Below are 27,180 nucleotides of genomic sequence, written 5' to 3'. Positions count from 1 at the left end.
GTTCAAAAATGAGATTTTACTACCATTGTGTCATTTGAAAATTGCCCCATTGTACGATGCAAGAATCAGACGTGCATGAAATCAATTTGGAATAACATAGGGAATGGACTTGACAGGGCAAGAACCAGACATATCCAGGATTTTCCTTGTCATTACACCAAACTGTGGTCACATTTTGGCATGTGAAAGGAGAACAACATAATGCAGGTATCCAGAATGAGATTTTCACTCTGCAGCGGAGTGTGTGCTGATATGAAACTTCCTGGCAGATTAAAACTGTGTGCCCGACCAAGACTCGAACTCAGGACCTTTGCCTCTCGCGGGCAAGTGCTCTACCATCTGAGCTACCGAAGCACGACTCACGCCTGGTACTCACAGCTTTACTTCTGCCAGTATATCGTCTCCTACCTTCCAAACTTTACAGAAGCTCTCCTACGAAACTTGCAGAACTAGCACTCCAGAAAGAAAGGATACTGCGGAGACGTGGCTTAGCCACAGCCTGGGGGAGGTTTCCAGAATGAGATTTTCACTCTGCAGTGGAGTGTGTGCTGATATGAAACTTCCTGGCAGATTAAAACTTTTACTTATTTTATATTCTTTTATTGAATTTATGTAATATAGCAACTTACAAACAGTTTCCAGCTCTAACAGTTACTTCTATCTGTATGATGAGACTTGTGAGAGAAAGGGGCCCAGTGAAATGATAAATTGTCTGTACAATTTCCTTAATAAGATTCGACAATAAGTAGAACATTTACATATATATATATATACTGAAAACTGCAGGTTCAAAACAAAAATTATAGTATGGTGCAGTATGTGTACACAAAGGTGTTCAAAGGACCTTTCAAGACAATAATTCATGCATTTTCTGTCACAGCTTTGTACCTTGTGACTGCAGCACTGAATTAGTTTAAAAAGAAAGCAAAATTACCTCATTAACCTTCCACAGCTATGACCATTATTAGGATAAGCATTTATTATAGTTCTCAGATGCCTCATAACATTCAGTAACCTGTAAAGTGCTGCTAATGATTGTTGTTTCTTTAGTAATTTCTTTATTCATGTGGCATCACATTCATAAAACAAAGATGTTTAGCACAAGAGAGAAAAAAAGTCCAGTTTTAAAAAATTCAATAAATATTATAATAAATCTTTGTTAAGTTATACAATAGCTACTACAGTGTGTTAGTGGCCCAAATGAAGGTTGGGGAAAGACACAATCAATTAAAATTTTTTTCTGGTTTGTTGACAGTTTTTTGTTTTTTTTACTCGATTTTATGTAAACATGTATTATCAGGTTAGTTCACCAATGCTTTCATTTACTATGATGTCGAGAAACATTTAACATGGTGGTGGTTGTGGTTGTGGTGGTGGTGGTGGTGGTGGTGGTGGTGCAGGTGCTGGTGCTGGTGCTTGGGGGTAGGAGAATCATAGAGGCAGACCAAGACCAGAGTATGCAAAACAGATAATAAAGAATGTTGGGAGTTGTAATAACTATCTAGAGGTGCACATAGTAACTTAAGGTAGAAAAAGATGGAGGATAGCATCAAACCATCGAAAAGGATTATGACTTGAAAATCACCAATTTACAGAGCAGAGTCACACGATGATGAAGAAGTGTACTTACAGCTTGGAGGACCAAAGCGGAAATCTTTGTGGTCTTATGGGTTTAGGTCTCTGTGCTTCATTACATTATTTACTGTGAATTCAGGATGGTTCTTTTGTAAAAGACATAGTTATTTCTTTCCTGTCCTTGTCCATTCCTGGCTTGTACTCACTTTCTAGTGACCTCATTTTTAATGGGACATTACTTCCTGATCTACTTCACTTCCTTTCTTCATATCACTGAGTTTACCGTATAAAATTATGCTCGGTGTATACTACAGTTAGCCACACCAGGTCATATGAATAACATTTATCTCATTATTGAGTCTTTCAGAATTTTCTTTACCTTTCCACCCAGAAACTTGTGGCCAATAACACAGACCATAAGAAGGAATTTTTCTAAAAAAAATTTAAAATTCTGAAGTATCTAGCTATCAGATTCTCGCTTCATACATTGCAATAAGATTTTTTAATTATGAATTCTATTAAATATCACCTCTCAAGCCATCATTTCAGCCTCGGCTGATTGTTTAGCAGTCGTTGCTTACTTCTTCAATAATGCATATCTTTATGGGACTGTGTATCTTTATGGGACTGTGGGCGGTAGAAACTGAATTTGTCCCTTTTCGGCAAGACTTAAGTCATCAAGCTCCTTATCTAGTAACTCTATGAACTTTGTGGAGTAATGTATTGGAGTTTGAGGTCTATATTATGCACTTATGTGCATCTCAGTGACTCAGTGATAACGTGCCAGACTACAGATCCAAAGCTCATGGGCTTGATCCATGGTCAGTCTTAAGACTTTTTTTCTGTTTGGAGTCCACAATTTAACTAGCTCAGGAAGTCAGTTCAAAGGCCAAAGGAAGGCACAGGCATATCACCTCCAGTGGGATCATGCTACATGAAGATAATGATGCTCAAATTAACCTTCAGATTGAAGACAACTTCATTTTGTTGTATCTTCATTCCATTTTAACAGATATATAAATGCTGACATTGTCGATATATCCAGAAATTGATCAGACCTGTCCAGTGTGTTTACAAAAAGTCTGGTGGAGGTAGTATTGTTTAAAACTAGAAGAAAAACTCCCATAATGTCATGTCCAGAAATCAATGACTGTTGAGATATGGGCCAGTCTGTCCTCTCATTGCAATCAGAATAATTGCCAATTTTGAGGATATAGAAATTAGTAAGCTAACATACTTTGCATACTTTTACTCTCTGATGTCATACAGAATAATATTTTGGGGTAACTCAACACTTAGACAAAAAAGTATTCACTGCTCAAAAGAAAGTGGTTAGAATAATGTGTGGGGTTCATAGTCGCACATCTTGTAGGCATCTCTATAAAAGATTGGGAATTCTTACAACAGCCTCACAGTACTTTTACTCACTAATGAAATTTGTTCTCAACAACATGGACCAGTTTAAAAACAACAGTGACATTAACGATTATAATACCAGAAAAAAGAAAGACTTACACTATCCTTTACTCAACCTATCTTCGGCACAGAAAGGGGTAAAATATGCTGCTACAAAACTTTTCGACAAATTACCAGATGAAATAAAATGTCTGACAGACAGCAGTAATAGCTTCAAAAATAAATTGAAATCATATCTCCTTGACAACTCCTTCTGTTCCATAGATGAATTCTTGAACAGGAATAAATGAATCTGTAAATATCGTATATGCATGTTGTGCCATTTAAGGGAATGGAGTAAATAATAGAAATATTAATCTTTAACACTGTATATTAAAAAATCTTGTTTCATATTTGCATTTCTTGTGCACTTGACACATTCCACATCATAATGGCTACTGTACCATGTTATTGATCAACAGAACATCCAACTAACTAACTAACACAGATGTAGACACTAAGCAGTGTCGGGTGTGGTTACAGTACAGCCTTCAGCCCTTCTCCTCAGTGGATCATGCACATGCCTCCATTCAGATTGCACAGCATGTATTGGTCATGTGCTCTTGTAATATCTGCATATTCTTGATGGATTGGACATACATCAGTGCCTTTAAATGGCCACATAGCCAGAAGTTCATTGTATTCAGGTTCAGTGAACTGGAAGGCCATGCTATCAGACCACCTTGACGAATGATTCATCCATGAAACATTGCAGTGAGGAACTGTGCATGATCCATAGAGAACAGGAAGGTGTCTCATCATGCATAAATTTTGCTTATAGTCTTTCTACAAGGATAACTTTCTCCAGTAGTGCTGGTAATTCCTCGCACAGTGGTCTGCAACAGTAACGTGGTCTTACCATCAATTGTTTCACGTTACTTGTCACAAGAAGAATGGCTTGTATTTCAATAATTATTGAATTCTGGACATGTACTTGTAGGAACATTGGTCATGGGGAAACAGCATTTGAAATTAAAATAAGTTTTTAAAGATCAAATGCACATTGTTAAAATTTATTGATCAGGTGATGTTTCACTTTAGTGTCTACCAACACTACATAGTGGGCTGCTCCTTGCCACACTTCTCCAGCCATCATCATGGAGTGCATCTCTGAAGATCGTCATACCATGATCAAAACCGGTCAACTGATTAATAAATATTAAAAACTTACTTTCCATCTTAGACTGTTTTTACTTAAAAAACTTTTGTTTATAAATATATGAATTTTTTTCTAGTTTTAACCAGTATTACCCCCTGTAGGAATATGGGACACTTTTTTCAAACAGCTGTGTATTTTATTGTACATTTTAAGTATTTTCTTTTGAAGTCTTGGTTACTAGGCATTAGAGAGACATTTTCTGTAGCTCTTCGTCTTATTCACTGCCTGCTATCTTGAAGTTGTAGCTTAGCTGGACCAGTATTCCAGAAATAGTTTTCTATTTGATTGTTGCTGTAATAAAATTAGGAAAAGGGTCCAACTATTCTATGATGAGTATTAAATATTTCTGTCTTGTCTTTACCTAATATCTAATTAATATTACAGCTTTTTTATGGTGAATAGATGTAAAAGTCTTCCGAACTATGTTACTAGGTATTTTTACAGCAAATATCCAATTTAACTCCCTCCAGTCTTCTCTTTCTTTCTAGTATGAGCCTTTTAGAAACTACAAGAGTTCCGGTGTACTCTGTTTGGTTTGATGAAGTTTCTTTCTGTTCCTGTCCCTCCCCTGCCTACCCCCTGTTCAGAACACCAAGTATAGAAGTAATTTTGCCTGTTTAATTGATTTTAGGAAGGAAAATTTTGGTAGGTTGGATTCCTGAGTTCAGGCTATTGCAGTATTTTCATATTCAGTCACATTTTGAGCTCAATTATTTGTTTCATAAGGATTATAGTATTGTTCTCTAAGCATGATTTGTTGTGAGTAATCTTCATTTTATGAAATTTCTTCTGTTTGTTTGAAATGCGTGCAATATTTTTTACAACTTTACTGTTTAATGTGCTACATAAACCTTTGAAAAGTCATTTCAGGGCATCAGCCATTGAATTTTGTGAAATTCTCATTTTCTAAGTATGTCAGGATCCTTTAACTTCTTGTTGCATAAAAGATGTAATCAGTTTTGAAGTAGTGATTTGCATCTTGACTGTAGATGTTAGTAATATAATTTTCTCTTGTAACACAAGGCTATTAGCATTTTGTTGTGATGTTTGTGAACAGTTGCAAAGGCTGGGGGAGGACCAGGAATTCTTTCTTTTGAGAGAGCTTTAGAAGTGGAATGAATGTGACAGTCTGCTCTATAAAGAAAAGATCCCAGTAGTAGTAATTCCGGTAACAGAAATAATGTGATCGTAGGTAGCAGTCAATGAACATGTAAATACCAGCTGGGACAGTGGGACTGGAAACAGAAGAAGAAAAATAGACTGTAGAAATGACTGGAGGAGTAAGAGGCTTTGAGATGTTGTTAAATGAACACAAATATGGACCTCTTTTCTCAGCAACAGCACCAAAACTTGGAATCAACTAAGGAAACTAGGTTTAGACCGAATGTGTTATAAGCTGCATGTGTTATAAGCTGCAGCTAGACAATGTTACAGAATGAGTCAGTTGTGGCGTGTCAAAACTATCATCCTGGCATTTGTGTGAAGTGACTTGCGGAAAACCTAAATCTGAATAGCTGGATAGGGATTTGAACCTTATTCCTTTGTTTCTTTGCCTGAGGTAAAATATATTGTAATGTACACGTAGGCAGAACAAACTGCTGGCCATATCCAGAAATCATAGTAAATGATTCTCTTGTTCAAAATAATGTAAGATATTGTTTAATTTCTTTTGTTTTAGTATTGTGAATGTGTTTTACTTCAATTTGGATAAAGGGAAATCATAATTGCTATAATGCAATCTCATTTAATTACTCTCTCTTTTGGTTACATTTGGAGCAGAGCCTTTTGTTAGAAAAAGAACAAGAGCATAGTTGCAACTTGAAACTTTTTAAAATTAATATTGTGGGTGCAGAATGATTTTAGTGTTAGTGTTGGGACAGTTGTTATTCCACTAAAAATACCTATAATAACGAATTAAAACCTGTTCGCATAGGTTGTATTAGATGTGTTATTTAATTCTTATTCACAGATTGCTTTTCACTTTTGTTCAAGTTGTTAGATGCTGAGCAGCGAACCCAGGAACTTCAGACTGATGTACGGCTTCTTGGAGAGTTGGCATCTGAAGCTGGTTCCTCATTAGACTCAGCCCAGAATGATCTCCAAGCAGTATCAGATGAGCTTGCACAACTTTATCATCATGTTTGCACTGTCAATGGAGAGACACCAAGCAGAGTGTTGCTGGACCATGAGAAGAAAGGGGGTGCTTCAGCCAGTAAGTAGAATTCACTCAAAAAGTTTCTTCTATCTTGCACATTGTTTCAAGACTTAAATTCAAATGACAAATGCTAAACTTGTGTAAAAAGGTGAATTAGGGGTATTTAATTAAGAAATTAGAATATTTCATTTCACTCAACATGTACGCCAGGCATATGTACTTGATAGAATATGCAAGAGGTCAAAGGTCATAACAAGGGAGATGATTGGTTGAGAGTGGTGGTACGTGGATCCCTTTTCGTACTTACCATCATATCTTGGATACCATCAAAGAGGAAGCGGGATGGGATCATGGTTGGTAGTCACAATTTATAATTAAGACAGTTTATTGACATTATGCCTTTTAAGGAATTTGACAATTACAAATTGTGGATGAGCCACTAGATAAAACTTTGCAAATACAGTTAGAAACCCAACGTACTCAGTACTGAAATAAACAGTCCCTTAAGAGAAAGTTATAAAAAACTTACTGTGCCAGGCATTTATAGAAACCTTTAGCATAGCAATTTATTAATTACTTCACATAGCCACTTCATCAAACTCCTCAAAACCAGTTATTACATTAAGATGGCCACACTTAACATTCTTCACTAAAATACCCTTATAGACTTACTATTTCAGTCCGTTAAAGCAGCACGTGTTAAAAGGTCAATTACAAACTTAACGTTGCCGGGCATTAATACCCATCACTTTGTTTTCCCTTATAAGAAAACAGAATTACTGACAAACTTCAGAAATTCAAACTACCATATAGGATTTCCCTCAAAATACATATAATGAAAACAGTTACCAGTAAAGGATGACTTAATGACACTTCAACACTAGTGCCAAGCTAAGATCCAATTACATAACATGATAGAATCATTACATAACAAAAACTACAGCAGAAACACTGATCTTCACAAATAAATGTGCACATGCTCAGACCTGTTAATAAAACACTACTACAAAGAACTACGCAAGGAACTCGGCAGATGCTATGCAATTTAAAGTTTAGCCAGTTGCCAGTCACTAATATTTAAGGAAACAGGTTCATATAAGAACAGGTTACGTACAATTTTTTTTTTTTTATATCTACCAGCTTAACCCACCCACCTTGGTAGAAGTAAGATAAATACTAAACTGCGGAAGGCAGTATGTGAACAACTCCCGGTAGTGGCCAGGTTCTTAAAACACTGCCAGGCCTAGACCTCGGATGACATTTCACTCCCAGCCAAGGCACTGGCACAATCAAAGGTTCTTGTGCAAATCGCAAAGACATTCCAATAACTCTGAAGCATAGAAACATAGAAACACTTGACAGAACCTTTGACTCGATATATGGGTAAATGTATAAAGGAACACATTACGCTACTGACAAATTCGCAACTTTGACCTTAAGCATTTTACACACGGACAACTGTATTAATAGAGTGCAAGCTTTGAAAACGCCAACATAAAATCATTTGATTACTAGAAACACAGAGCACTAGTAAAACTTCTGAGAAAACTTTTAAATAACGGCCACCACTTAACTAGGCCAACTGAACTCTTCCACACCCTCTTAAAGTTCGACTATGACTATGAAAGTCTCACCATAATAATAAAATTTAAATGCCTCTGAGCACGTCAGTCAACAAAACACAATTACGATCACTTACTTCATATCACGTACACAATACAAAGGAGTGGGTTCCACAGCTTCACCACTTCACTTCAAATTTTGTTCCCAGTGAAGTAACAGAACTTGTATCTCCAAGCTGCCCATGTCACCAAAATGCCCGGCCAGTTTCACGCCACAACATATAATGGTCATCACGCTCGTTCGGCAGGCGTTGATGTTCATCTCCCAACGAATGTCACGAGATCTCGAGGGTTACCTGTCGAAGGCTAACAACCTTCGCCCACCAACCAGGAAGATAAGACACGCAAAAAGCAAAGATAGCTTAGCTCAACCACAATCAATCTCAATGGTTGTTGTTGTTCTTGTCGTCTTCAGTCCTGAGACTGGTTTGATGAGCTGTCCATGCTACTCTATCCTGTGCAAGATTCATCATCTCCCAGTACTTACTGCAACTTACATCCTTCTGAATCTGCTTAGTGTATTCATCTCTTGGTCTCCCTCTACGATTTTTATCATCCACGCTGCCCTCCAATGCTAAATTTGTGATTCCTTGATGCCTCAGAACATGTCCTCCTTCTTGTCAAGTTGAGCCACAAACTCCTCTTCTCCCCAGTTCTATTCAATAACTCATCATTAGTTACATGATCTACCCATCTAATCTTCAGCATTCTTCTGTAGCACCACATTTCGAAAGCTTCTATTCTCTTCTCGTCCAAACTATTGGTCGTCCATGTTTCACTTCCATGCATGGCTACACTCCATACAAATACTTTCAGAAACGACTTCCTGACACTTAAATCTATACTTGCTGTTAACAAATTTCTCTTCTTCAGAAACGCTTTCCTTGCCATTGCCAGTCTACATTTTATATCCTCTCTACTTCGGCCATCATCAGTTATTTTGCTCCCCAAATAGCAAAACTCCTTTACTACTTTAAGTGTGTCATTTCCTAATCTAATTCCCTCAGCTTCACCCGACTTAATTCGACTACATTCCATTATCCTCATTTTGCTTTTGTTGGTGTTCATCTTATATCCTCCTTCCAAGACACTGTTCATTCCATTCAACTGCTCTTCCAAGTCCTTTGCTGTCTCTGACAGAATTACAATGTCATCGGCGAACCTCAACGTTTTTATTTCTTCTCCATGGGTTGTAATACCAATTCCGAATTTTTCTTTTGTTTCCTTTACTGCTTGCTCAATATACAGATTGAATAACATCGGGGACAGGCTACAACCCTGTCTCGCTCCCTTCCCAACCGCTGCTTCCCTTTCATGCTCCTCGACTCTTATTACTGCCATCTGGTTTCTGTACAAATTGTAAATAGCCTTTCGCTCCCTGTATTTTACCCCTGCCACCTTTAGAATTTGAAAGAGGGTATTCCAGTCAACATTGTCAAAAGTTTTCTCTAAGTCTACAAATCCTTGAAATGTAGGTTTGCCTTTCATTAATCTATTTTCTAAGATAAGTCGTAGGGTCAGTATTGCCTCACGTGTTCCAACATTTCTATGTAATCCAAACTGATCTTCCCCTAGGACGGATTCTACCAGTTTTTCTATTCGTCTGTAAAGAATTCGTGTTAGTATTTTGCAGCTGTGACTTATTAAACTGATAGTTCGGTAATTTTCACATCTTTCAACACCCGCTTTCTTTGGGATTGGAATAATTTTATTCTTCTTGAAGTCTGAGGGTATTTCGCCTGTCTCATACATCTTGCTCACCATTTGGTAGAGTTTTGTCAGGACTGGCTCTCCCAAGGCCGTCAGTAGTTCTAATGGTATGTTGTCTACTCCCGGGGCCTTGTTTCGACTCAGGTCTTTCAGTGCTCTGTTAAACTCTTCACACAGTATCATATCTTCCATTTCATCTTCATCTACCTCCTCTTCCATTTCTGTAATATTGTCCTCAAGTACATCGCCCTTGTATAGACCCTCTATATACTCCTTCCACCGTTCTGCTTTCCCTTCTTTGCTTAGAACTGGGTTTCAGTCTGAGCTCTTGATATTCATACAAGTGGCTCTCTTTTCTCCAAAGGTTTCTTTAATTTTCCTGTAGGCAGTATCCATCTTCCCCTAGTGAAATAAGCTTCTACATCCTTACATCTGTCCGCTAGCCATCCCTGCTAAGCCATTTTGCACTTCCTGTTGATCTCATTTTTGAGACGTGTGTATTCCGTTTTGCCTGCTTCATTTACTGTGTTTTTATATTTCCTCCTTTCATCAATTAAATTCAATAGTTCTTCTGTTACCTAAGGATTTCTACTAGCCCTCGTCTTTTTACCTACTTGATCCTCTGCTACCTTCACTACTTCATCTCTCAGAGCTACCCATTCTTCCTCTACTGCATTTCTTTCCCCCATTCCTGTCAATTGCTCCCTTATGCTCTCCCTGAAACTCTGTACAGCCTCTGGTTTAGTTAGTTTATCCTGGTCCCATCTCCTTAAATTCCCACCTTTTTGCAGTTTCTTCAGTTTTAATCTACAGTTTGTAACCAATAGATTGTGATCAGAGTCCACATCTGCCCCTGGAAATGTCTTACAATTTAAAACCTGGTTCCTAAATCTCTGTCTTACCATTATATAATCTATCTGATACCTTATAGTATCTCCAGGATTCTTGCATGTATACAACTTTCTTTCATAATTCTTGAACCAAGTGTTAGCTATGATTAAGTTATGCTCTGTGCAAAATTCTACCAGACGGCTTCCTCTTTCACTTCTTAGCCCCAATCCATATTCACCTACTATGTTTCCTTCTCTCCCTTTTCCTACAGTCGAATTCCAGTCATCCATGACTATTAAATTTTCGTCTCCCTTCACTATCTGAATAATTTCTTTTATCTCATCATACATTTCATCAATTTCTTCATCACCTGCAGAGCTAGTTGGCATATAAACTTGTACTACTGTAGTAGGCATGGGCTTCGTGTCTATCTAGGCCACAATAATGTGTTCATTATGCTGCTGGTAGCAGCTTACCCGCACTCCTATTTTTTTTATTCATTATTAAACCTACTCCTGCATTACCCCTATTTGATTTTGTGTTTATAACCCTGTATTCACCTGACCAGAAGTCTTGTTCCTCCTGCCACCGAACTTCACTTATTCCCACTATATCTAACTTCAACATATCCATTTCCCTTTTTAAATTTTCTAACCTACCTACCCGATTAAGGGATCTGACATTCCACTCTCCGATCCATAGAACGCCAGTTTTCTTTCTACTTATAACGACGTCCTCTTGAGTAGTCCCCGCCCAGAGATCCGAATGGGGGACTATTTTACCTCCGGAATATTTTACCCAAGGGGACGCCATCATCATTTAACCATACAGTAAAGCTGCATGCCCTCGGGAAATATGACAGCTGTAGTTTCCCCTTGCTTTCAGCCGTTCGCAGTACCAGCACGGCAAGGCCGTTTTGGCTAGTATTGCAAGGCCAGATCAGTCAATCATCCAGACTGTTGCCCCTGCAACTACTGAAAAGGCTGCTGCCCCTCTTCAGGAACCACATGTTTGTCTGGCCTCCCAACAGCTACCCCTCCGTTGTGGTTGCACCTACGGTACGGCCATCTGTATTGCTGAGGCACGCAAGCCTCCCCACCAACGGCAAGGTCCATGGTTCATGGGGGTAGGAAAGATATTCAGTACCAGACTGATCTCCCACATATTGAGAGTAGGTATGGATCCCTACATTGATTTTAGATATTGTCTTAACACCAAGGGTATCCTGTAGACAATTTGCCTGGATCTAACTGTCAAAGCTATTGTCGACTTCACTTGTACAATGGTACATGAACAATATAACACTGGCGCCAGCTCGCCATGGCTCAAGTGAAATGAGAAAATAATTTTGTAATGGACATTGTTCAATTGTGAGTATGCCAATGAGTGAATGGATATTCTGCAGTCATGCCTATGTAGAATGTTGAATGAGCTCATCTTGATAGTCTATGTTGTATCCTAGATTGCCCTGATGACCTTGTGAAAATTATATTTGCATTCAGGAGGATAGCAGTTATTAAACCCCCCCCCCCCCCCCCCAGCCATCAAGATGTAAGTTTTCTGAGGTTTTCTTAAACTGCCTAACATGCATGCCGGAATAGGTCCTTACTGAATCTAAGCTTGTGCTCCATGCGATGAATTTGTTGTTGACAGAACATTAAAATCCATGCATCCTTCTGAAAATAAATTTTGCTGGCCATTTCAATGCATGAGAATCAACCCAAATGAAATGATGAGACTCCAAAACAAGAAAAAACCATGCCCCCTTAACATACTTTTGTCACTTCACCCTTTGTTTCATATTATATTTCATAGCTTCCATTCTTTCTGAGATGTTCTTTTTATATTCAAGTGTTTTTGATTGAAAAGTGTAAAGCATGTAGGAACATCATTTTAAATACTTTATTTATAATGATAAATGGTGATTCCATAACCATTTATAAATTTCAGTTTTAAAATCGTCAAGTCTGATCCATATTGTTTATCCTGATAGAGAGGGAATAATTTCAATAAATCATTAACTGAACGGGGACACAGTATATGTAGAAGTCGTTTTTACTTCTAGCATTGTCGTCATGACTTGCACAGTTGACAATTCACTTTTACTATAAACCACAAACACTCTTAGGAAGTAAATGTGTTGGCAAATGAGTGTAATAACAGTGAAGTCCCTGAAGAATATTCTACAAGATGTTTGGTTGTAAACTTTACATAATATTCATACTGCATGTTCTGTAGAATAAATACTGTTTTTACTGTAGCTACATGGCTGCAGAAGTTATACTGTAGGACAATATTGAGTTAAAGTATGCAAAGTATGCTATCAGTCCCATCTGCAAGTCAGTGCAATGAGAAAGATTTCTCAGTACAAAGCAGGCAGAACTGAGCTTCTTGGTTGACTTGTCCATATGTTTCATGCCACCTAAGTTTAATAATCTGCTGTGTGCCTTGAAGCTTCACACATCTCGTCCTATGTGTGCCCTTCGATCTCTACTTACAGGACCTGCAAGGTATTTCTATTTGTTTGGAATTGCGTAATACAAGTTTTTGTAAAATCAGGAGTTAAGTGTTGGCTGTGAATCAGTTGTGAGCCTGTTCCATTATTCTCTAGAAAGTTTCTGGTATCGATTTGTTTGGGCCCTTTATTAATATTCTTGTGTCATGACAGTTTCTGAAGAGCCCTCCAATATCTTTGGAACATCAGTCATGTAGGTCAAGAATAAAAGTGGACCAAGTACCAAACCTAACAGTGGACATATTCAATCCTTCCTCGCCCTGAAATTAGATCCGTTCCTGTGGTATCATTTGTCAATATGCATTATGTTTTCTATTGTTGAGATTTTTGTGATTGTGCCAAGGTCACCAAAAATGCCAACAAAGTAATTTTCCTTTTTAGTTCTACCTTAACTTGCGTTTTTAGGTTAAATATTGTTGTCTGCTTAGCGAACTGCTTGTGGAAGGCAAACTGAGCAGGTTATTTTCAGAAAAATGATTCAATATTCTTTTACTAACTACATTCTCACAACAACAACAACAACAACAGAAATAATTTTTAAAATTTATAATAATAATAATAATAATAATAATAATAATAATAATAATAATTTGAGAACAAAGGAAAAATGGGTGATAGATCTACAATTATCTTTAGCTTATAAGTGGGTATTAGTGTTGCTTATTTCAATATTTTAAGAAATACATCTTGACTTACTGACTGATTACAGAGGTAACTTAAGTGGAGTGCCATGAAGTCAGTACACGATTTCAGCACTCTCCTTTGTGAGCAGTGTTATGTGCTCATGGATTATGTTTCATGCTAGATTTTCCTTTGGTGTGTATATGGATTTAGTTCTGTTTACTTCTGTGATATCCTGAAACATATGTTGCCAGTGAGATTCGGGCATTCTTTCTATACTGTCTTCAAATGTTGATCCTAAGTGCATCTCTTTGATCAGTATTCAATCATTAATGTGCAGTTTGTGTTAGAAATGGCCTTATAGCCTTTCTTGTAGTTGCGATGTAATATTTTGTAGGCTGGTTTATCTTAATCAGTATTAACTTTTTTTAACTTCTTATAGGTGGGGTTACAAATAGTGAAGGTGACGCAAGCAAAGAAGACTATGCTATGTCAAAGATAGAGGTTCTGCGTAGCCGTTTGAAAACTGATGTCCCTCTCAAAGACCTAGAGAGCTTAAATGAAGCAACAGGATTGGTAAAACATATTGCAACCATTTCAGATCAGATTAAGCATTTGCGTTCAGCAGTTGAAAATACTATAGAGCTTTCAAAAATGAAAGGAATGCATGGAGGCCTTTCAGAAGGTACGTAAATGTTCTATGCAAGAGCCATGTTGTGTAATGTTCTTTGTTTTATTTTATAACAACATATGATCACAATATTACTAAATTTTGGTGATGTGAAGTACTTTTTATTGTCAGGTTTCTCTTTTAGCTTTTGCTCCAACAGTTACAGTAAATATCATAGCAAATATTATATGATAAAAGCTTCCATTTCCAGGCCCTCATTTGTTAACATTACTCTAATCTGTTTCTTTAGCATCAACAAATGATTCAAAGGAAGCTGAGCTTGCAGACCTTCAGGAGCAGGTTATTAAACTGAAATCTCTACTCTCAACAAAACGTGAGCAGATAGCAACTCTGAGAAGTGTACTCAAATCTAACAAGAACACTGCAGAAGTTGCTCTCACAAATCTCAAGTCTAAATATGAAACAGAAAAGGCGATTGTTAGTGAAACAATGATGAAGTTAAGGAATGAACTGCGCTTACTGAAGGAAGATGCAGCTACTTTCTCAAGTGAGTGTAATCTATTTTTTTTTTTTTATCTTATCAGTGGCAACTTTATATAATTCTTTAATGGTGATGTTGAGAGACATCTGTAATGGTAGCAGAGAAGCTGATGCGAAATTTTACAGAAGAAATATGGAAAAAGAATAAGTTTCATGTTTGTTAATTTTTTTATTTATTTATTGTGGTAAAACTAGGTCCCTTACACCCTCTCTTACATCTACCCAGGCAACCTGTTGTCCACAGGCAAATATTTCGGGAGTGATTTGCACTAAAAGGGTTTCGCAAACACAGTCATTGAACAGCCCTTTCTAAAAGCATAGGCAACTTCATTCCATTGTGAAATATTAAATTTTTCAGCATTTGCAACACTGCCAGTGTTGTTCTTCTGTGGATCTTTTTTTGTGCAAAATTGTATTTTACACTTAGTGTTTCATAAGTGTATTACTACGGCCGAAAGCAAGGGGAAACTACAGCCGTCATTTTTCCCGAGGGCATGCAGCTTTACTGTATGGTTAAATGATGATGGTGTCCTCTTGGGTAAAATGTTCCGGAGGTAAAATAGTCCCCCTTTCGGATCTCCGGGCGGGGACTACTCAAGAGGACGTCGTTATAAGTAGAAAGAAAACTGGCGTTCTATGGATCGGAGCGTGGAATGTCAGATCCCTTAATCGGGCAGGTAGGTTAGAAAATTTAAAAAGGGAAATGGATAGGTTGAAGTTAGATATAGTGGGAATAAGTGAAGTTCGGTGGCAGGAGGAACAAGACTTCTGGTCAGGTGAATACAGGGTTATAAACACAAAATCAAATAGGGGTAATGCAGGAGTAGGTTTAATAATGAATAAAAAAATAGGAGTGCGGGTAAGCTACTACCAGCAGCATAATGAACGCATTATTGTGGCCAAGATAGACATGAAGCCCATGCCTACTACAGTAGTACAAGTTTATATGCCAACTAGCTCTGCAGGTGATGAAGAAATTGATGAAATGTATGATGAGATAAAAGAAATTATTCAGATAGTGAAGGGAGACGAAAATTTAATAGTCATGGATGACTGGAATTCGACTGTAGGAAAAGGGAGAGAAGGAAACATAGTAGGTGAATATGGATTGGGGCTAAGAAGTGAAAGAGGAAGCCGTCTGGTAGAATTTTGCACAGAGCATAACTTAATCATAGCTAACACTTGGTTCAAGAATTATGAAAGAAAGTTGTATACATGCAAGAATCCTGGAGATACTATAAGGTATCAGATAGATTATATAATGGTAAGACAGAGATTTAGGAACCAGGTTTTAAATTGTAAGACATTTCCAGGGGCAGATGTGGACTCTGATCACAATCTATTGGTTACAAACTGTAGATTAAAACTGAAGAAACTGCAAAAAGGTGGGAATTTAAGGAGATGGGACCAGGATAAACTAACTAAACCAGAGGCTGTACAGAGTTTCAGGGAGAGCATAAGGGAGCAATTGACAGGAATGGGGGAAAGAAATGCAGTAGAGGAAGAATGGGTAGCTCTGAGAGATGAAGTAGTGAAGGTAGCAGAGGATCAAGTAGGTAAAAAGACGAGGGCTAGTAGAAATCCTTAGGTAACAGAAGAACTATTGAATTTAATTGATGAAAGGAGGAAATATAAAAACACAGTAAATGAAGCAGGCAAAACGGAATACACACGTCTCAAAAATGAGATCAACAGGAAGTGCAAAATGGCTTAGCAGGGATGGCTAGCGGACAGATGTAAGGATGTAGAAGCTTATTTCACTAGGGGTAAGATGGATACTGCCTACAGGAAAATTAAAGAAACCTTTGGAGAAAAGAGAGCCACTTGTATGAATATCAAGAGCTCAGACTGAAACCCAGTTCTAAGCAAAGAAGGGAAAGCAGAAAGGTGGAAGGAGTATATAGAGGGTCTATACAAGGGCGATGTACTTGAGGACAATATTACAGAAATGGAAGAGGAGATAGATGAAGATGAAATGGAAGATATGATACTGTGTGAAGAGTTTAACAGAGCACTGAAAGACCTGAGTCGAAACAAGGCCCCGGGAGTAGACAACATACCATTAGAACTACTGACGGCCTTGGGAGAGCCAGTCCTGACAAAACTCTACCAAATGGTGAGCAAGATGTATGAGACAGGCGAAATACCCTCAGACTTCAAGAAGAATAAAATTATTCCAATCCCAAAGAAAGCGGGTGTTGAAAGATGTGAAAATTACCGAACTATCAGTTTAATAAGTCACAGCTGCAAAATACTAACACGAATTCTTTACAGACGAATAGAAAAACTGGTAGAATCCGTCCTAGGGGAAGATCAGTTTGGATTACATAGAAATGTTGGAACACGTGAGGCAATACTGACCCTACGACTTATCTTACAAGAAAGATTATGTAAAGGAAAACCTACATTTCTAGGATTTGTAGACTTAGAGAAAGCGTTTTACAATGTTGACTGGAATACCCTCTTTCAAATTCTAAAGGTGGCGGGGGTAAGATACAGGGAGCGAAAGGCTATTTAAAATTTGTACAGAAACCAGATGGCAGTTATAAGAGTCGAGGGGCATGAAAGGGAAGCAGTGGTTGGGAAAGGAGTGAGACAGGGTTGCAGCCTGTCCCCGATGTTATTCAATCTGTATATTGAGCAAGCAGTAAAGGAAACAAAAGAAAAATTCGGAATAGGTATTAAAATCCATGGAGAAGAAATAAAAGCTTTGAGGTTCGCCGATGGCATTGTAATTCTGTCAGAGACAGCAAAGGACTTGGAAGAGCAGTTGAATGGAATGGACGGTGTCTTGAAAGGAGGATATAAGATGAACATCAACAAAAGCAAAACGAGGATAATGGAATGTAGTTGAATTAAGTCGGGTGATGCTGAGGGAATTAGATTAGGAAATGAGACACTTAAAGTAGTAGAGGAGTTTAGCTATTTGGGGAGCCGAAGTATGGAGGATATAAAATGTAGACTGACAATGGCAAGGAAAGCGTTTCTGAAGAAGAGGAATTTATTGACATCGAGTATAGATTTAAGTGTCAGGAAGTCGTTTCTGAAAGTATTTGTATGGAGTGTAGCCATGTATGGAAGTGAAACATGGACGATAAGTAGTCCGGACAAGAAGAGAATAGAAGCTTTCGAAACGTGGTGCTACAGAAAATGCTGAAGATTAGATGGGTAGATCACATAACTAATGAGGAGGTATTGAATAGAATTGCGGAGAAGAGGAGTTTGTGGCTCAACTTGACTAGAAGAAGGGATCGGTTGGTAGGACATGTTTTGAGGCATCAAGGGATCACAAATTTAGCATTGGAGGGCAGCGTGGAGGGTAAAAATCGAAGAGGGAGACCAGGAGATGAATACACTAGGCAGATTCAGAAGGATGTAGATTGCAGTAGGTACTGGGAGATGATGAATCTTGCACAGGATAGAGTAGCATGGAGAGCTGCATCAAACCAGTCTCTGGACTGAAGACCACAACAACAACAACAACAACAACAACAACAACAACAAGTGTATTACTATAACTTTATATCATCATGCATTACAAATATTAGGTACTGATTGAAACTGATATCAAGCATCAAAGAATTTTACTGAAGTTGTGGTCATGGTTGATTCAACCATTCATTATATTTCATAAAGATCATAATGATCGTTAGGTAATTAGTTGACATGTCTATAACCAAAGAGGAAGAAACTGTTGCAGACAACACAGATAGTGAATTATCATTAAAGTACTATGGATTTTATCCTTATTCATGCTTAATTCAAGATCATAAAATCAGTAGAAAAGTTAAAAATTGGAGAAAAGCTGTGCTTAATAACATTAGACCACTGCTTATTACATCCAGCTGCTGTCTCACTACACTACTGGCCATTCAAATTGCTACACCAAGAAGAAATGCAGATGATAAATGGGTATTCATTGGACAAATACATTATACTAGAACTGACATGTGATTACATTTTCACGCAATTTGGATGCATAGATCCTGAGAAGTCAGTACCCAGAACAACCACCTCTGGCCGTAAGAACGGCCTTGATACGCCTGGCCATTGAGTCAAACAGAGCTTGGATGGCATGTCCAGGTACAGCTGCCCATACAGCTTCAACACTATACCACAGTTCATCAAGAGTAGTAACTGGCGTATTGTGACGAGCCAGTTGCTCGGCCACCGTTGACCAGACGTTTTCAGTTGGTGAGAGATCTGGAGAATGCGCTGGCCAGGGCAGCAGTCGAACATGTTCTGTATCCAGAAAGGCCCATACAGGACCTGCAACATGTGGTCGTGCATTATCCTGCTGAAATTTAGGGTTTCACAGGGATTGAATGAAGGTTAGAGCCACGGGTCGTAACACATCTGAAATGTAACGTCCACTGTTCAAAGTGCCGTCGGTGTAAACAAGAGGTGACCGAGACGTGTAACCAGTGGCACCCCATACCATCATGCTGGGTGATACGCCAGTATGGCGATGACGAATACACGCTTCCAATGTGCGTTCACCGCAATGTCGCCAAACACGGATGCGACCATTATGATGCTGTAAACAGAACCTGGATTCATCCGAAAAAATGACGTTTTGCAATTCTTGCACCCAGATTCGTCGTCGAGTACGCCATCGCAGGCGCTCCTGTCTGTGATGCAGGGTCAAGGGTAACCGCAGTCATGGCCTCGTAGCCGATAGTCCATGCTGCTGCAAACGTCATCGAACTGTTCGTGCAGATGGTTGTCGTCTTGCAAACATCCCCGTCTGATGACTCAGGGATCGAGACGTGGCTGTACGATCTGTTACAGCCATGCAGATAAGATGCTTGTCATCTCGACTGCTAGGGATAGGGGCCGTTGGGATCCACCACGGCGTTCCGTATTACTCTCCTGAACCCACCGATTCCATATTCTGCTAACAGTCATTGGATCTCGACCAACGCGAGCAGCAGTGTCGCGATACGATAAACTGCAATCGTGATAGGCTACAATCCGACCTTTATCAAAGTGGGAAACTTGATGGTACACATTTCTCCTCCTTACATGAAGCATCACAAAAACATTTCACCAGGCAGTGCCGGTCAACTGCTGTTTGTGTATGAGAAATCGGTTGGAAACTTTCCTCATGTCAGCACGTTGTAGGTGTCTCCACTGGTGCCAACGTTGTGTGAATGCTCTGAAAAGCTAATCATTTGCATATCACAGCATCTTCTTCCTGTCAGTTAAATTTCGTATCTGTAGCATGTCATCTTCGTGATGTAGCAATTTTAATGGCCAGTAGTGTATTTAAATGACCACACTGGTATTTATCAAAGAATAACAGTTATATACATGCTGTAACTACTGAAGTGTGTTTACAGTGAATACTGCTAATTGTTACACAAGTAACAGTGCTCTTCTATTCTTGAATCTAAATAATAAGATAAGTGTTTGGATAGCTATTCACATGTGTTTCTGGTTTTCTTTTTAAAGTATGAAGGTTTTTATGTATGTGTGTTATTTCTGTTGGGAGATTATTGGAAGATCTGTGCATCAGAATACAGAACCCCAATAAGAACTTTAGGAAAGCAGAAAAGTCTATATGGATGTTATTTTTGTGTTGTACTGTGATTAGATGAACAACATTTGACCTGGAACACTTTTCTGTTATTAGCAAGTGCTGTCATTAACATATATGTTTACTTGAGAAGTGAGTATCTATGTAAGGTCTGTGTAAGATGTTGATAGTAAATTGCAACTATTATTGGAGATATGATAGGGGGGCGGAGACAGAGGTGGATGATGATGATGAAGATGATGATGATTTGGGGTGTTGGTAGGTGACTGTGCCAAACTCATCTTTAGACTTCCTGACATGTATTATGGTCTTCAGTGATGCACATCCATGTTGCTTCTGTAGAGTACTTTCTTGGACCATTTATCATCAGTTCATCCAGCTGCATGTCCCATCAGCCTCCATTTCATTTTCTTTATAGTCATAATTACATGTTCCAATCCAATTCTGTTCCATGACTTACATGACCTAGTAATTTCCAACATTCATATCTGTTGCTCACTGAGCAATCCTCAGTTTTTGAATTGTTTTCATATTAAAACTTATCACTGCCATAAGTCAAAATTGGTAATGCACACTGACCATAAATTTTCATTCCAGCACATAGGGAGCTTTATTCTGGAAACCCTTTTTGGTTTACCAAAAGCATTCTTTTCAGTTTTACTCTTTGTTTTATTTCTTTTCTTGTCCCTGCAGTCACTGTCTTCAACTGCTAAAAATGAAAAATTCATCAGCTGTGTAACAGAAGGGAAAGGCAACCACTTACCTATAGAGGACTGGTGCATGGTTTACTGAAGCACTAGCTTCCAACCGCTTGCTTTTTTCCTAGTAGGAATACACACATGCTTAACCATACAGATGCCTAAACATCCATGCTCACGGAACCAGTGGGAATCACTGCTACTGCAAGTGTGGAGATTAGGGTTCTGTGTCCGTGTGTGCGTGCGCGTGGGTGTGGGTGTGCGCATGTGCGCACTGCTACAAGAAAAGGTTAAAGGGCTCAAAAGCTAATGCTAACTGCTGTGTTGTCTGAACAAGACACAGCTGGGGGAAAAGAAACACAGGCGCAAAGATGTGATCTGGTGCCAGTGCCATAGAGACTCACCACTTGCGCAAGTTCCACAGCGCCATGGGCAGCAGTGAAGATGAAGGCATTGAATTTGCCTCGGTGAATTGCCAGCCAAATACAATCTGCCTATGACCGGATGGCAATGGACAGTAATGGGACCATTGCTTTTCACAATATATATAAATGACCTAGTAGATAGAGTCGGAAGTTCCATGCGGCTTTTCGTGGATGATGCTGTAGTATACAGAGAAGTTGCAGCACTAGAAAATTGCAGTGAAATTCGGGAAGATCTGCAGCGGATAGGCACTTGGTGCAGGGAGTGGCAACTGACCCTTAACATAGACAAATGTAATGTATTGTGAATACATAGAAAGAAGGATCCTTTATTGTATGATTATATGATAGCAGAACAAACACTGGTAGTAGTTACTTCTGTAAAATATGTGGGAGTATGCGTACGGAACAGTTTGAAGGGGAATGATCATATAAAATTAATTGTTGGTAAGGCAGGTGCCAGGTTGAGATTCATTGGGAGAGTCCTTAGAAAATGTAGTCCATCAACAAAAGAGGTGGCTTACAAAACACTCGCTCGACCTATACTTGAATATTGCTCATCAGTGTGGGATCCATACTAGGTCGGTTTGACAGAGGAGATACAGAAGATCCAAAGAAGAGCGGCGCGTTTTGTCACAGTGTTATTTGGTAAGCATGATAGCGTTACAGAGATGTTTAGCAAACTCAAGTGGCAGACTCTGCAAGAGAGGTGCTCTGCATCGTGGTGTATCTTGCTGTCCAGGTTTCAAGAGGGTGCATTTCTGGATGAGGTATCGAATATATTGCTCCCCCCTACTTATACCTCCCGAGGAGATTATGAATGTAAAATTAGAGAGATTCGAGCGCGCACGGATGCTTTCCGTCGTTCTTCCCGCGAACCATACTTGACTGGAACAGGAAAGGGAAGTAATGACAGTAGCACGTAAAGTGCCCTCTGCCACACACCGTTGGGTGGCTTGTGAGTATGAATATGGATGTAGATGTAGACAGAAGCCTACTTGGAAGATAGAAGAGCAGTTCTCACCCACTTTGCTATAGATCATCTTCCAGGGCTAACTTGGACAGGGAGCATCGTTTAGTGAACTCTTAGAAGTGAACAGATAGATCTTGTAAATTGCATGTGAATTTTACCTTAGATTATTTGCACTTAGCCATTAAGGGCATTACATGCAGTGTTGCAGGCTTGATCATTCAAGAAGTTACAAAGAGAAGTAAACCTTTCTAACTCATTTTTATAACTTCGTTACTAATTTGTTGGAGTACCTTTATTCCCCTAGCCTGTTACCTGAACTTGGGGTATAGCTGTGTAATAGTGGCAGGCCGAAATTGTCTTAGCAGTGTACTGCACCAGAAGCCGTTTCATGAACCCACAAGCTCGGCCTACCATAACTACAGTGGCTACTCGGCCTCTAGAGCAGTAGCGATGAAGCCTTAACAAAATGAACTGTTTTCTGTGGGTCGTGTACCAATCCTCTATAGTTAAGTGGTTGCCTTTCCTTTATGTGTTTTCCCATCCATGTGCATCAGTTGGTTATATATGTATACTCTGTAAGCCACTGTGATACGTCGGAGGGAGGCTGCTTCATATTCTACCATGAGTTGTTGATTTTCACTACTTTCCTTCTGAAGTGTTGATTGTGCAGTATTTTAATCTTATTGTAGTTGATTTTCAGACTCACTTTAAAACTTATTCTATTACGTTGTTTTGTTGCTGAATTTTATGTCCAGTAGAAGCAAAAAATACATTACTAGCGAGATGAAACTGTTTTTTAAGACTTAACATAATTAGAAAATGTAAGTATGTGATCTTATAATTTTCATATGATGACTATCATATCATGATCACCATATAATTACAGTGTTCACATTACCGGTTTTGACGGTGTACTGCCATCTTCAGATGTGATTAATCCACTGAGAGCTTTGTCATGCTGTATACATTCAAGTTACACACACTGAACAGCATGTAATGCTATAAAACATGTCAGTGAATTATCGTATCATGGCATCACATAACAAAAGAGACTGAAATAAAAATCTGACTAGAATAAGAGATTAGTTGGTAGAAGACATTCTGAGACATCAAAGGATCACGATGTAGTACTGGAGGAAAGTGTGGGGGGTAAAAATTATAGAGTGGGACCTCAAGATGGATAGGCTTGCACAGTTTAGAGTAGCCTGGAGAGCTGCATCAAACCAGTCTTCGGACTGAAGAACCCTACAACAACAGTGCTCACTACAGCAGCTGTCATATATTACGATGATGAAACTTACAGAATTTTCATGTCTAAATTAAAATTAAAAGATAAGGTGTATAAGAATGTGGTACACCAAATTACCAGGATTTAAGTGCTCTGTTAGAAACAGTTAAATGATATTAATGATAAATTATCAATAGAATCATAATGAAGAGTCACAGATAGGCACCACAAATAAATAAAGCTTTCAGCCATTAAGGCCTTTGTCAACAATAGACTTACAAAACACACACACACACACACACACACACACACACACACACACCTACACACACCTACAAACACACACACACACGCACACACACAAAGTGTGTGTCTGAGTGCTTTTGTGTGTGTATACGTCTATTATTCACGTGTACGTCTATTATTGATGAAGGCCTTAATGGCCGAAAGCTTTATTTATTTGTGACAGTCTTTTTGTTGTGCCAATCTGTGACTCAGCATCTCAACTGTATGGTGAGTAGCAACTTTCCTTTTCATAATATTGTTACATTCAGTCCTGGTTTTTCCATTGTTTGAACCATAATGAAGATATTTTATAAAGACAGTAAAAAAATAAGTATAGTAAGAGAAAGTAATCAATAAAAACCAGTGGCAAATATTACATCTATGATAAAAAGTGAGTTTTAATAATGATTGCTGGCTCTCCTCTCATCATAGATATAACATAGATGACGAGTCTTTATTGAGGACTTTCTCTTACTGTACTTATTTTATCAGTGACCTATTTTGTGTACATGACTTTGTTTCTGTGAATCACTTATCATTTATATAAAGGCCACTCTTTTCAATAGAGCACTTGTATCTTGGTAATTTGGTGTACAGTGTTCTTCAAGAATTTAATTTTTAATTTTGGCTTAGGCACTCTAAAGTTTTATGATCTTAAGATATGACAGTTGCTGGCATATGCATATTTTTATATTACTTTTCCAAATATTGTTTTAATAGCCTTTAAAAAAATTATAGAATCTAATAACTTTAATTATTTTTGTCCTTGCTTGTGCTTTTAAGATACTACCTTCTAAACGTGCATGTAGCAAACGTAGGTGGATATAGAGTGCTTTGTTAACTAACCTGCTTCACCTATAGCATTAAACTTGCCATTTATTTCACATACTCCTTTTTCCATGAGCTACGTATAAATAGCACACAGCAATTTTTTAGTTTCAGTCTCTTGTACTATGTGACAACATGATGTATAATGAAGTTGTATATTTTATACCACTTCATGATGTTCAGTGAGCATAATTGGAATGTGTATAACATGATGAAATTGTTAGTGGATTAATCACATCTGAAGATGACAATAGAGTGCTGGAACTGATCATGTGAAGATACACTCTTGTAGTAATAAATAATAATTACGTAAATATGAAAGTGGTTTAGGTATGTTCCATTAATATGAATTCCATTTTTGTTTTCCAAGTTTAAGGAACTAAAATCTACTTCTAGAGCTACTGATGTGGAATCTCATTGCCTGTATCCTCCTTAAATTTCGATTTTTTTTTTTATGAAGTGTAGTAGAAGCATTGACATATATATTCTTCAGTATACTAATCGGGTTGAATAATTGCCTTGTTTGTCAAGGGCTTTTAGTTCAGTTTTTTAAGCTGATTTTAATCTATTTTAGTCTGTGATTCCCAGCGTAGTGATGGTTCATACATGCATTCTGCTCTATTACTTTATTGTGACTTGCAGTTGGTCCATTGTGCTGTATCCAATTCTGAAGTCTGATCGACTAAAATCAATTGTTTTTCCTATGAGGTTGCTGTTAATTTGAGACATACATAATTTGTTCAATGGGAATTCGTCTTGTGAACAGTTAGTTCCAATTAGTTCCAATTATGAGAAATCAACTCCCTCTGCAGATATTCCGTAAATAATTTTCAAGTTCCTTCACAACTCCTTTCTTGACATCCTAAATAGCTTCATGTAACATTACTTTTGGGATGCCATTGATTTCATTGTTAATAGTGTCTCTCTGTTGTTAGTTAATGTGACATCCAACATAGTTGATGAAATATTGTGTATAGTCGTCACAATGTCTGTTTTCTCCCTACTCTTATTGTTCAAAATCGTTTGCCTTAGCTTACCCGTAGTAGAGGTCTACTGCCACGTCATCATAATGTGACAGTGTTGGAGTAGAGGCTTGACTGATTTCCATAGAGTATCTTTTGTTTATTGTGTAGATGGTTGTTCTATTGCCTATTCTGTTTCTCTTATTCTTTTAATGTGATTCTGTTTAGATATCTTTTATTTTGTTGCTGGGAATGGGCTGTTGATGAGTCATTGAGTTTTTAATTAAGAATTATCTTGATTTGGAGTAATTTGGAGACAGTTCTAATATTAATCTCAGGTTGTTGTGGTCTCGAGTCCAGAGACTGGTTTGATGCAGTTCAACATGCTACTCTGTCCTGTGCAAGCTTCTTCATCTCCAGGTGACTACTGCTTAGTGTATTCATTTCGTGGTCTCTCTCTATGATTTTTACACTCCATACGTTCCTCCAGTACAAAATTGGTGATCTCTTGATGCCTCAGAAAGTTACCTACAATCTGATCCCTTCTTTTAGTCAAGTTGTGCCACAAATTCCTCTTCTCCCTAATTCTGTTCGGTACCTCCTCATTAGTTACATGATCTACCCATCAGATATTCAGCATTCTTCTGTAGCACCACATTTCGAAAGCTCCTGTTCTCTTCTTGTCTAAACTATTTATCATCCATGTTTCACTACCACACATGGCTACACTGCACACAAATGCCTTCAGGAAAGACTTCCTGACACTTAAGTCTATACTTGATGTTAACCAATTTCTCTTCTTCAGAAACACTTTACTTGTCATCATCAGCCTACGTTTTATATCCTCACTACTTCAACCATCATCAGCTGTTTTGCTCCTCAAATAGCAAAACTCATCTGCTGCCTTAAGTGTGTCATTTCCTAATCTAATTTCCTCAGCATCACCTGATTTTAATTCGACTACATTCCATTAGCCTCATTTTGCTTTTGTCGATGTTCATCTTATATCCTCCTTTCAAGACACTGTCCATTCCATTCAACTACTGTTCCAGGTCCTTTGCTGTCTCTGACAGAATTACAATGTCATTGGCAAACTTCAAAGTTTTTATTTCTTCTCCATGAATTTTAACTCCTACTTCCTTTACTGCTTGCTCAATGTACAGATAGAATAACATTGGGAATAGGCTACAGCCCTGTTGCACTCCCTTCCCAACCACTGCTTCCCTTTCATGTCCCTCGACTCTTATTACTGCCATCTGCTTTCTGTACAATTGTAAATAGCCTTCCACTCCCTGTATTTGACCCCTGCCACCTTCAGAATTTGGAAGAGAGTATTCCACTCAGCACTGTCAATAGCTTTCTCTAAGTCTACAAATGCTAGAAATGTATATTTCTGTGGAATCCAAACTGATCTTCCCCAAGGTCGGTTTT

At 38.3% G+C, this 27,180-nt stretch overlaps 1 protein-coding gene across 1 annotated transcript in view; it reads left to right on the top strand.

Annotated features, from left to right (window-relative positions):
- The window catches only part of LOC126483861 (protein bicaudal D), a 110,302-nt gene that overhangs the window by 39,282 nt on the left and 43,840 nt on the right, over positions 1–27,180 (top strand). Inside the window, exons 9-11 of the mRNA XM_050107083.1 lie at positions 6,182–6,401; positions 14,086–14,328; positions 14,564–14,821. Of these exons, the coding sequence (XP_049963040.1) occupies positions 6,182–6,401; positions 14,086–14,328; positions 14,564–14,821 (721 nt within the window). The remainder of the gene's footprint in view (positions 1–6,181; positions 6,402–14,085; positions 14,329–14,563; positions 14,822–27,180) is intronic.

Source organism: Schistocerca serialis, chromosome 6 (genome assembly GCF_023864345.2).
Source record: "Schistocerca serialis cubense isolate TAMUIC-IGC-003099 chromosome 6, iqSchSeri2.2, whole genome shotgun sequence".
In the NCBI taxonomy this organism is placed as follows: Eukaryota; Metazoa; Arthropoda; class Insecta; order Orthoptera; family Acrididae; genus Schistocerca; species Schistocerca serialis.
This window is presented reverse-complemented; position numbering and strand designations above follow the sequence as displayed.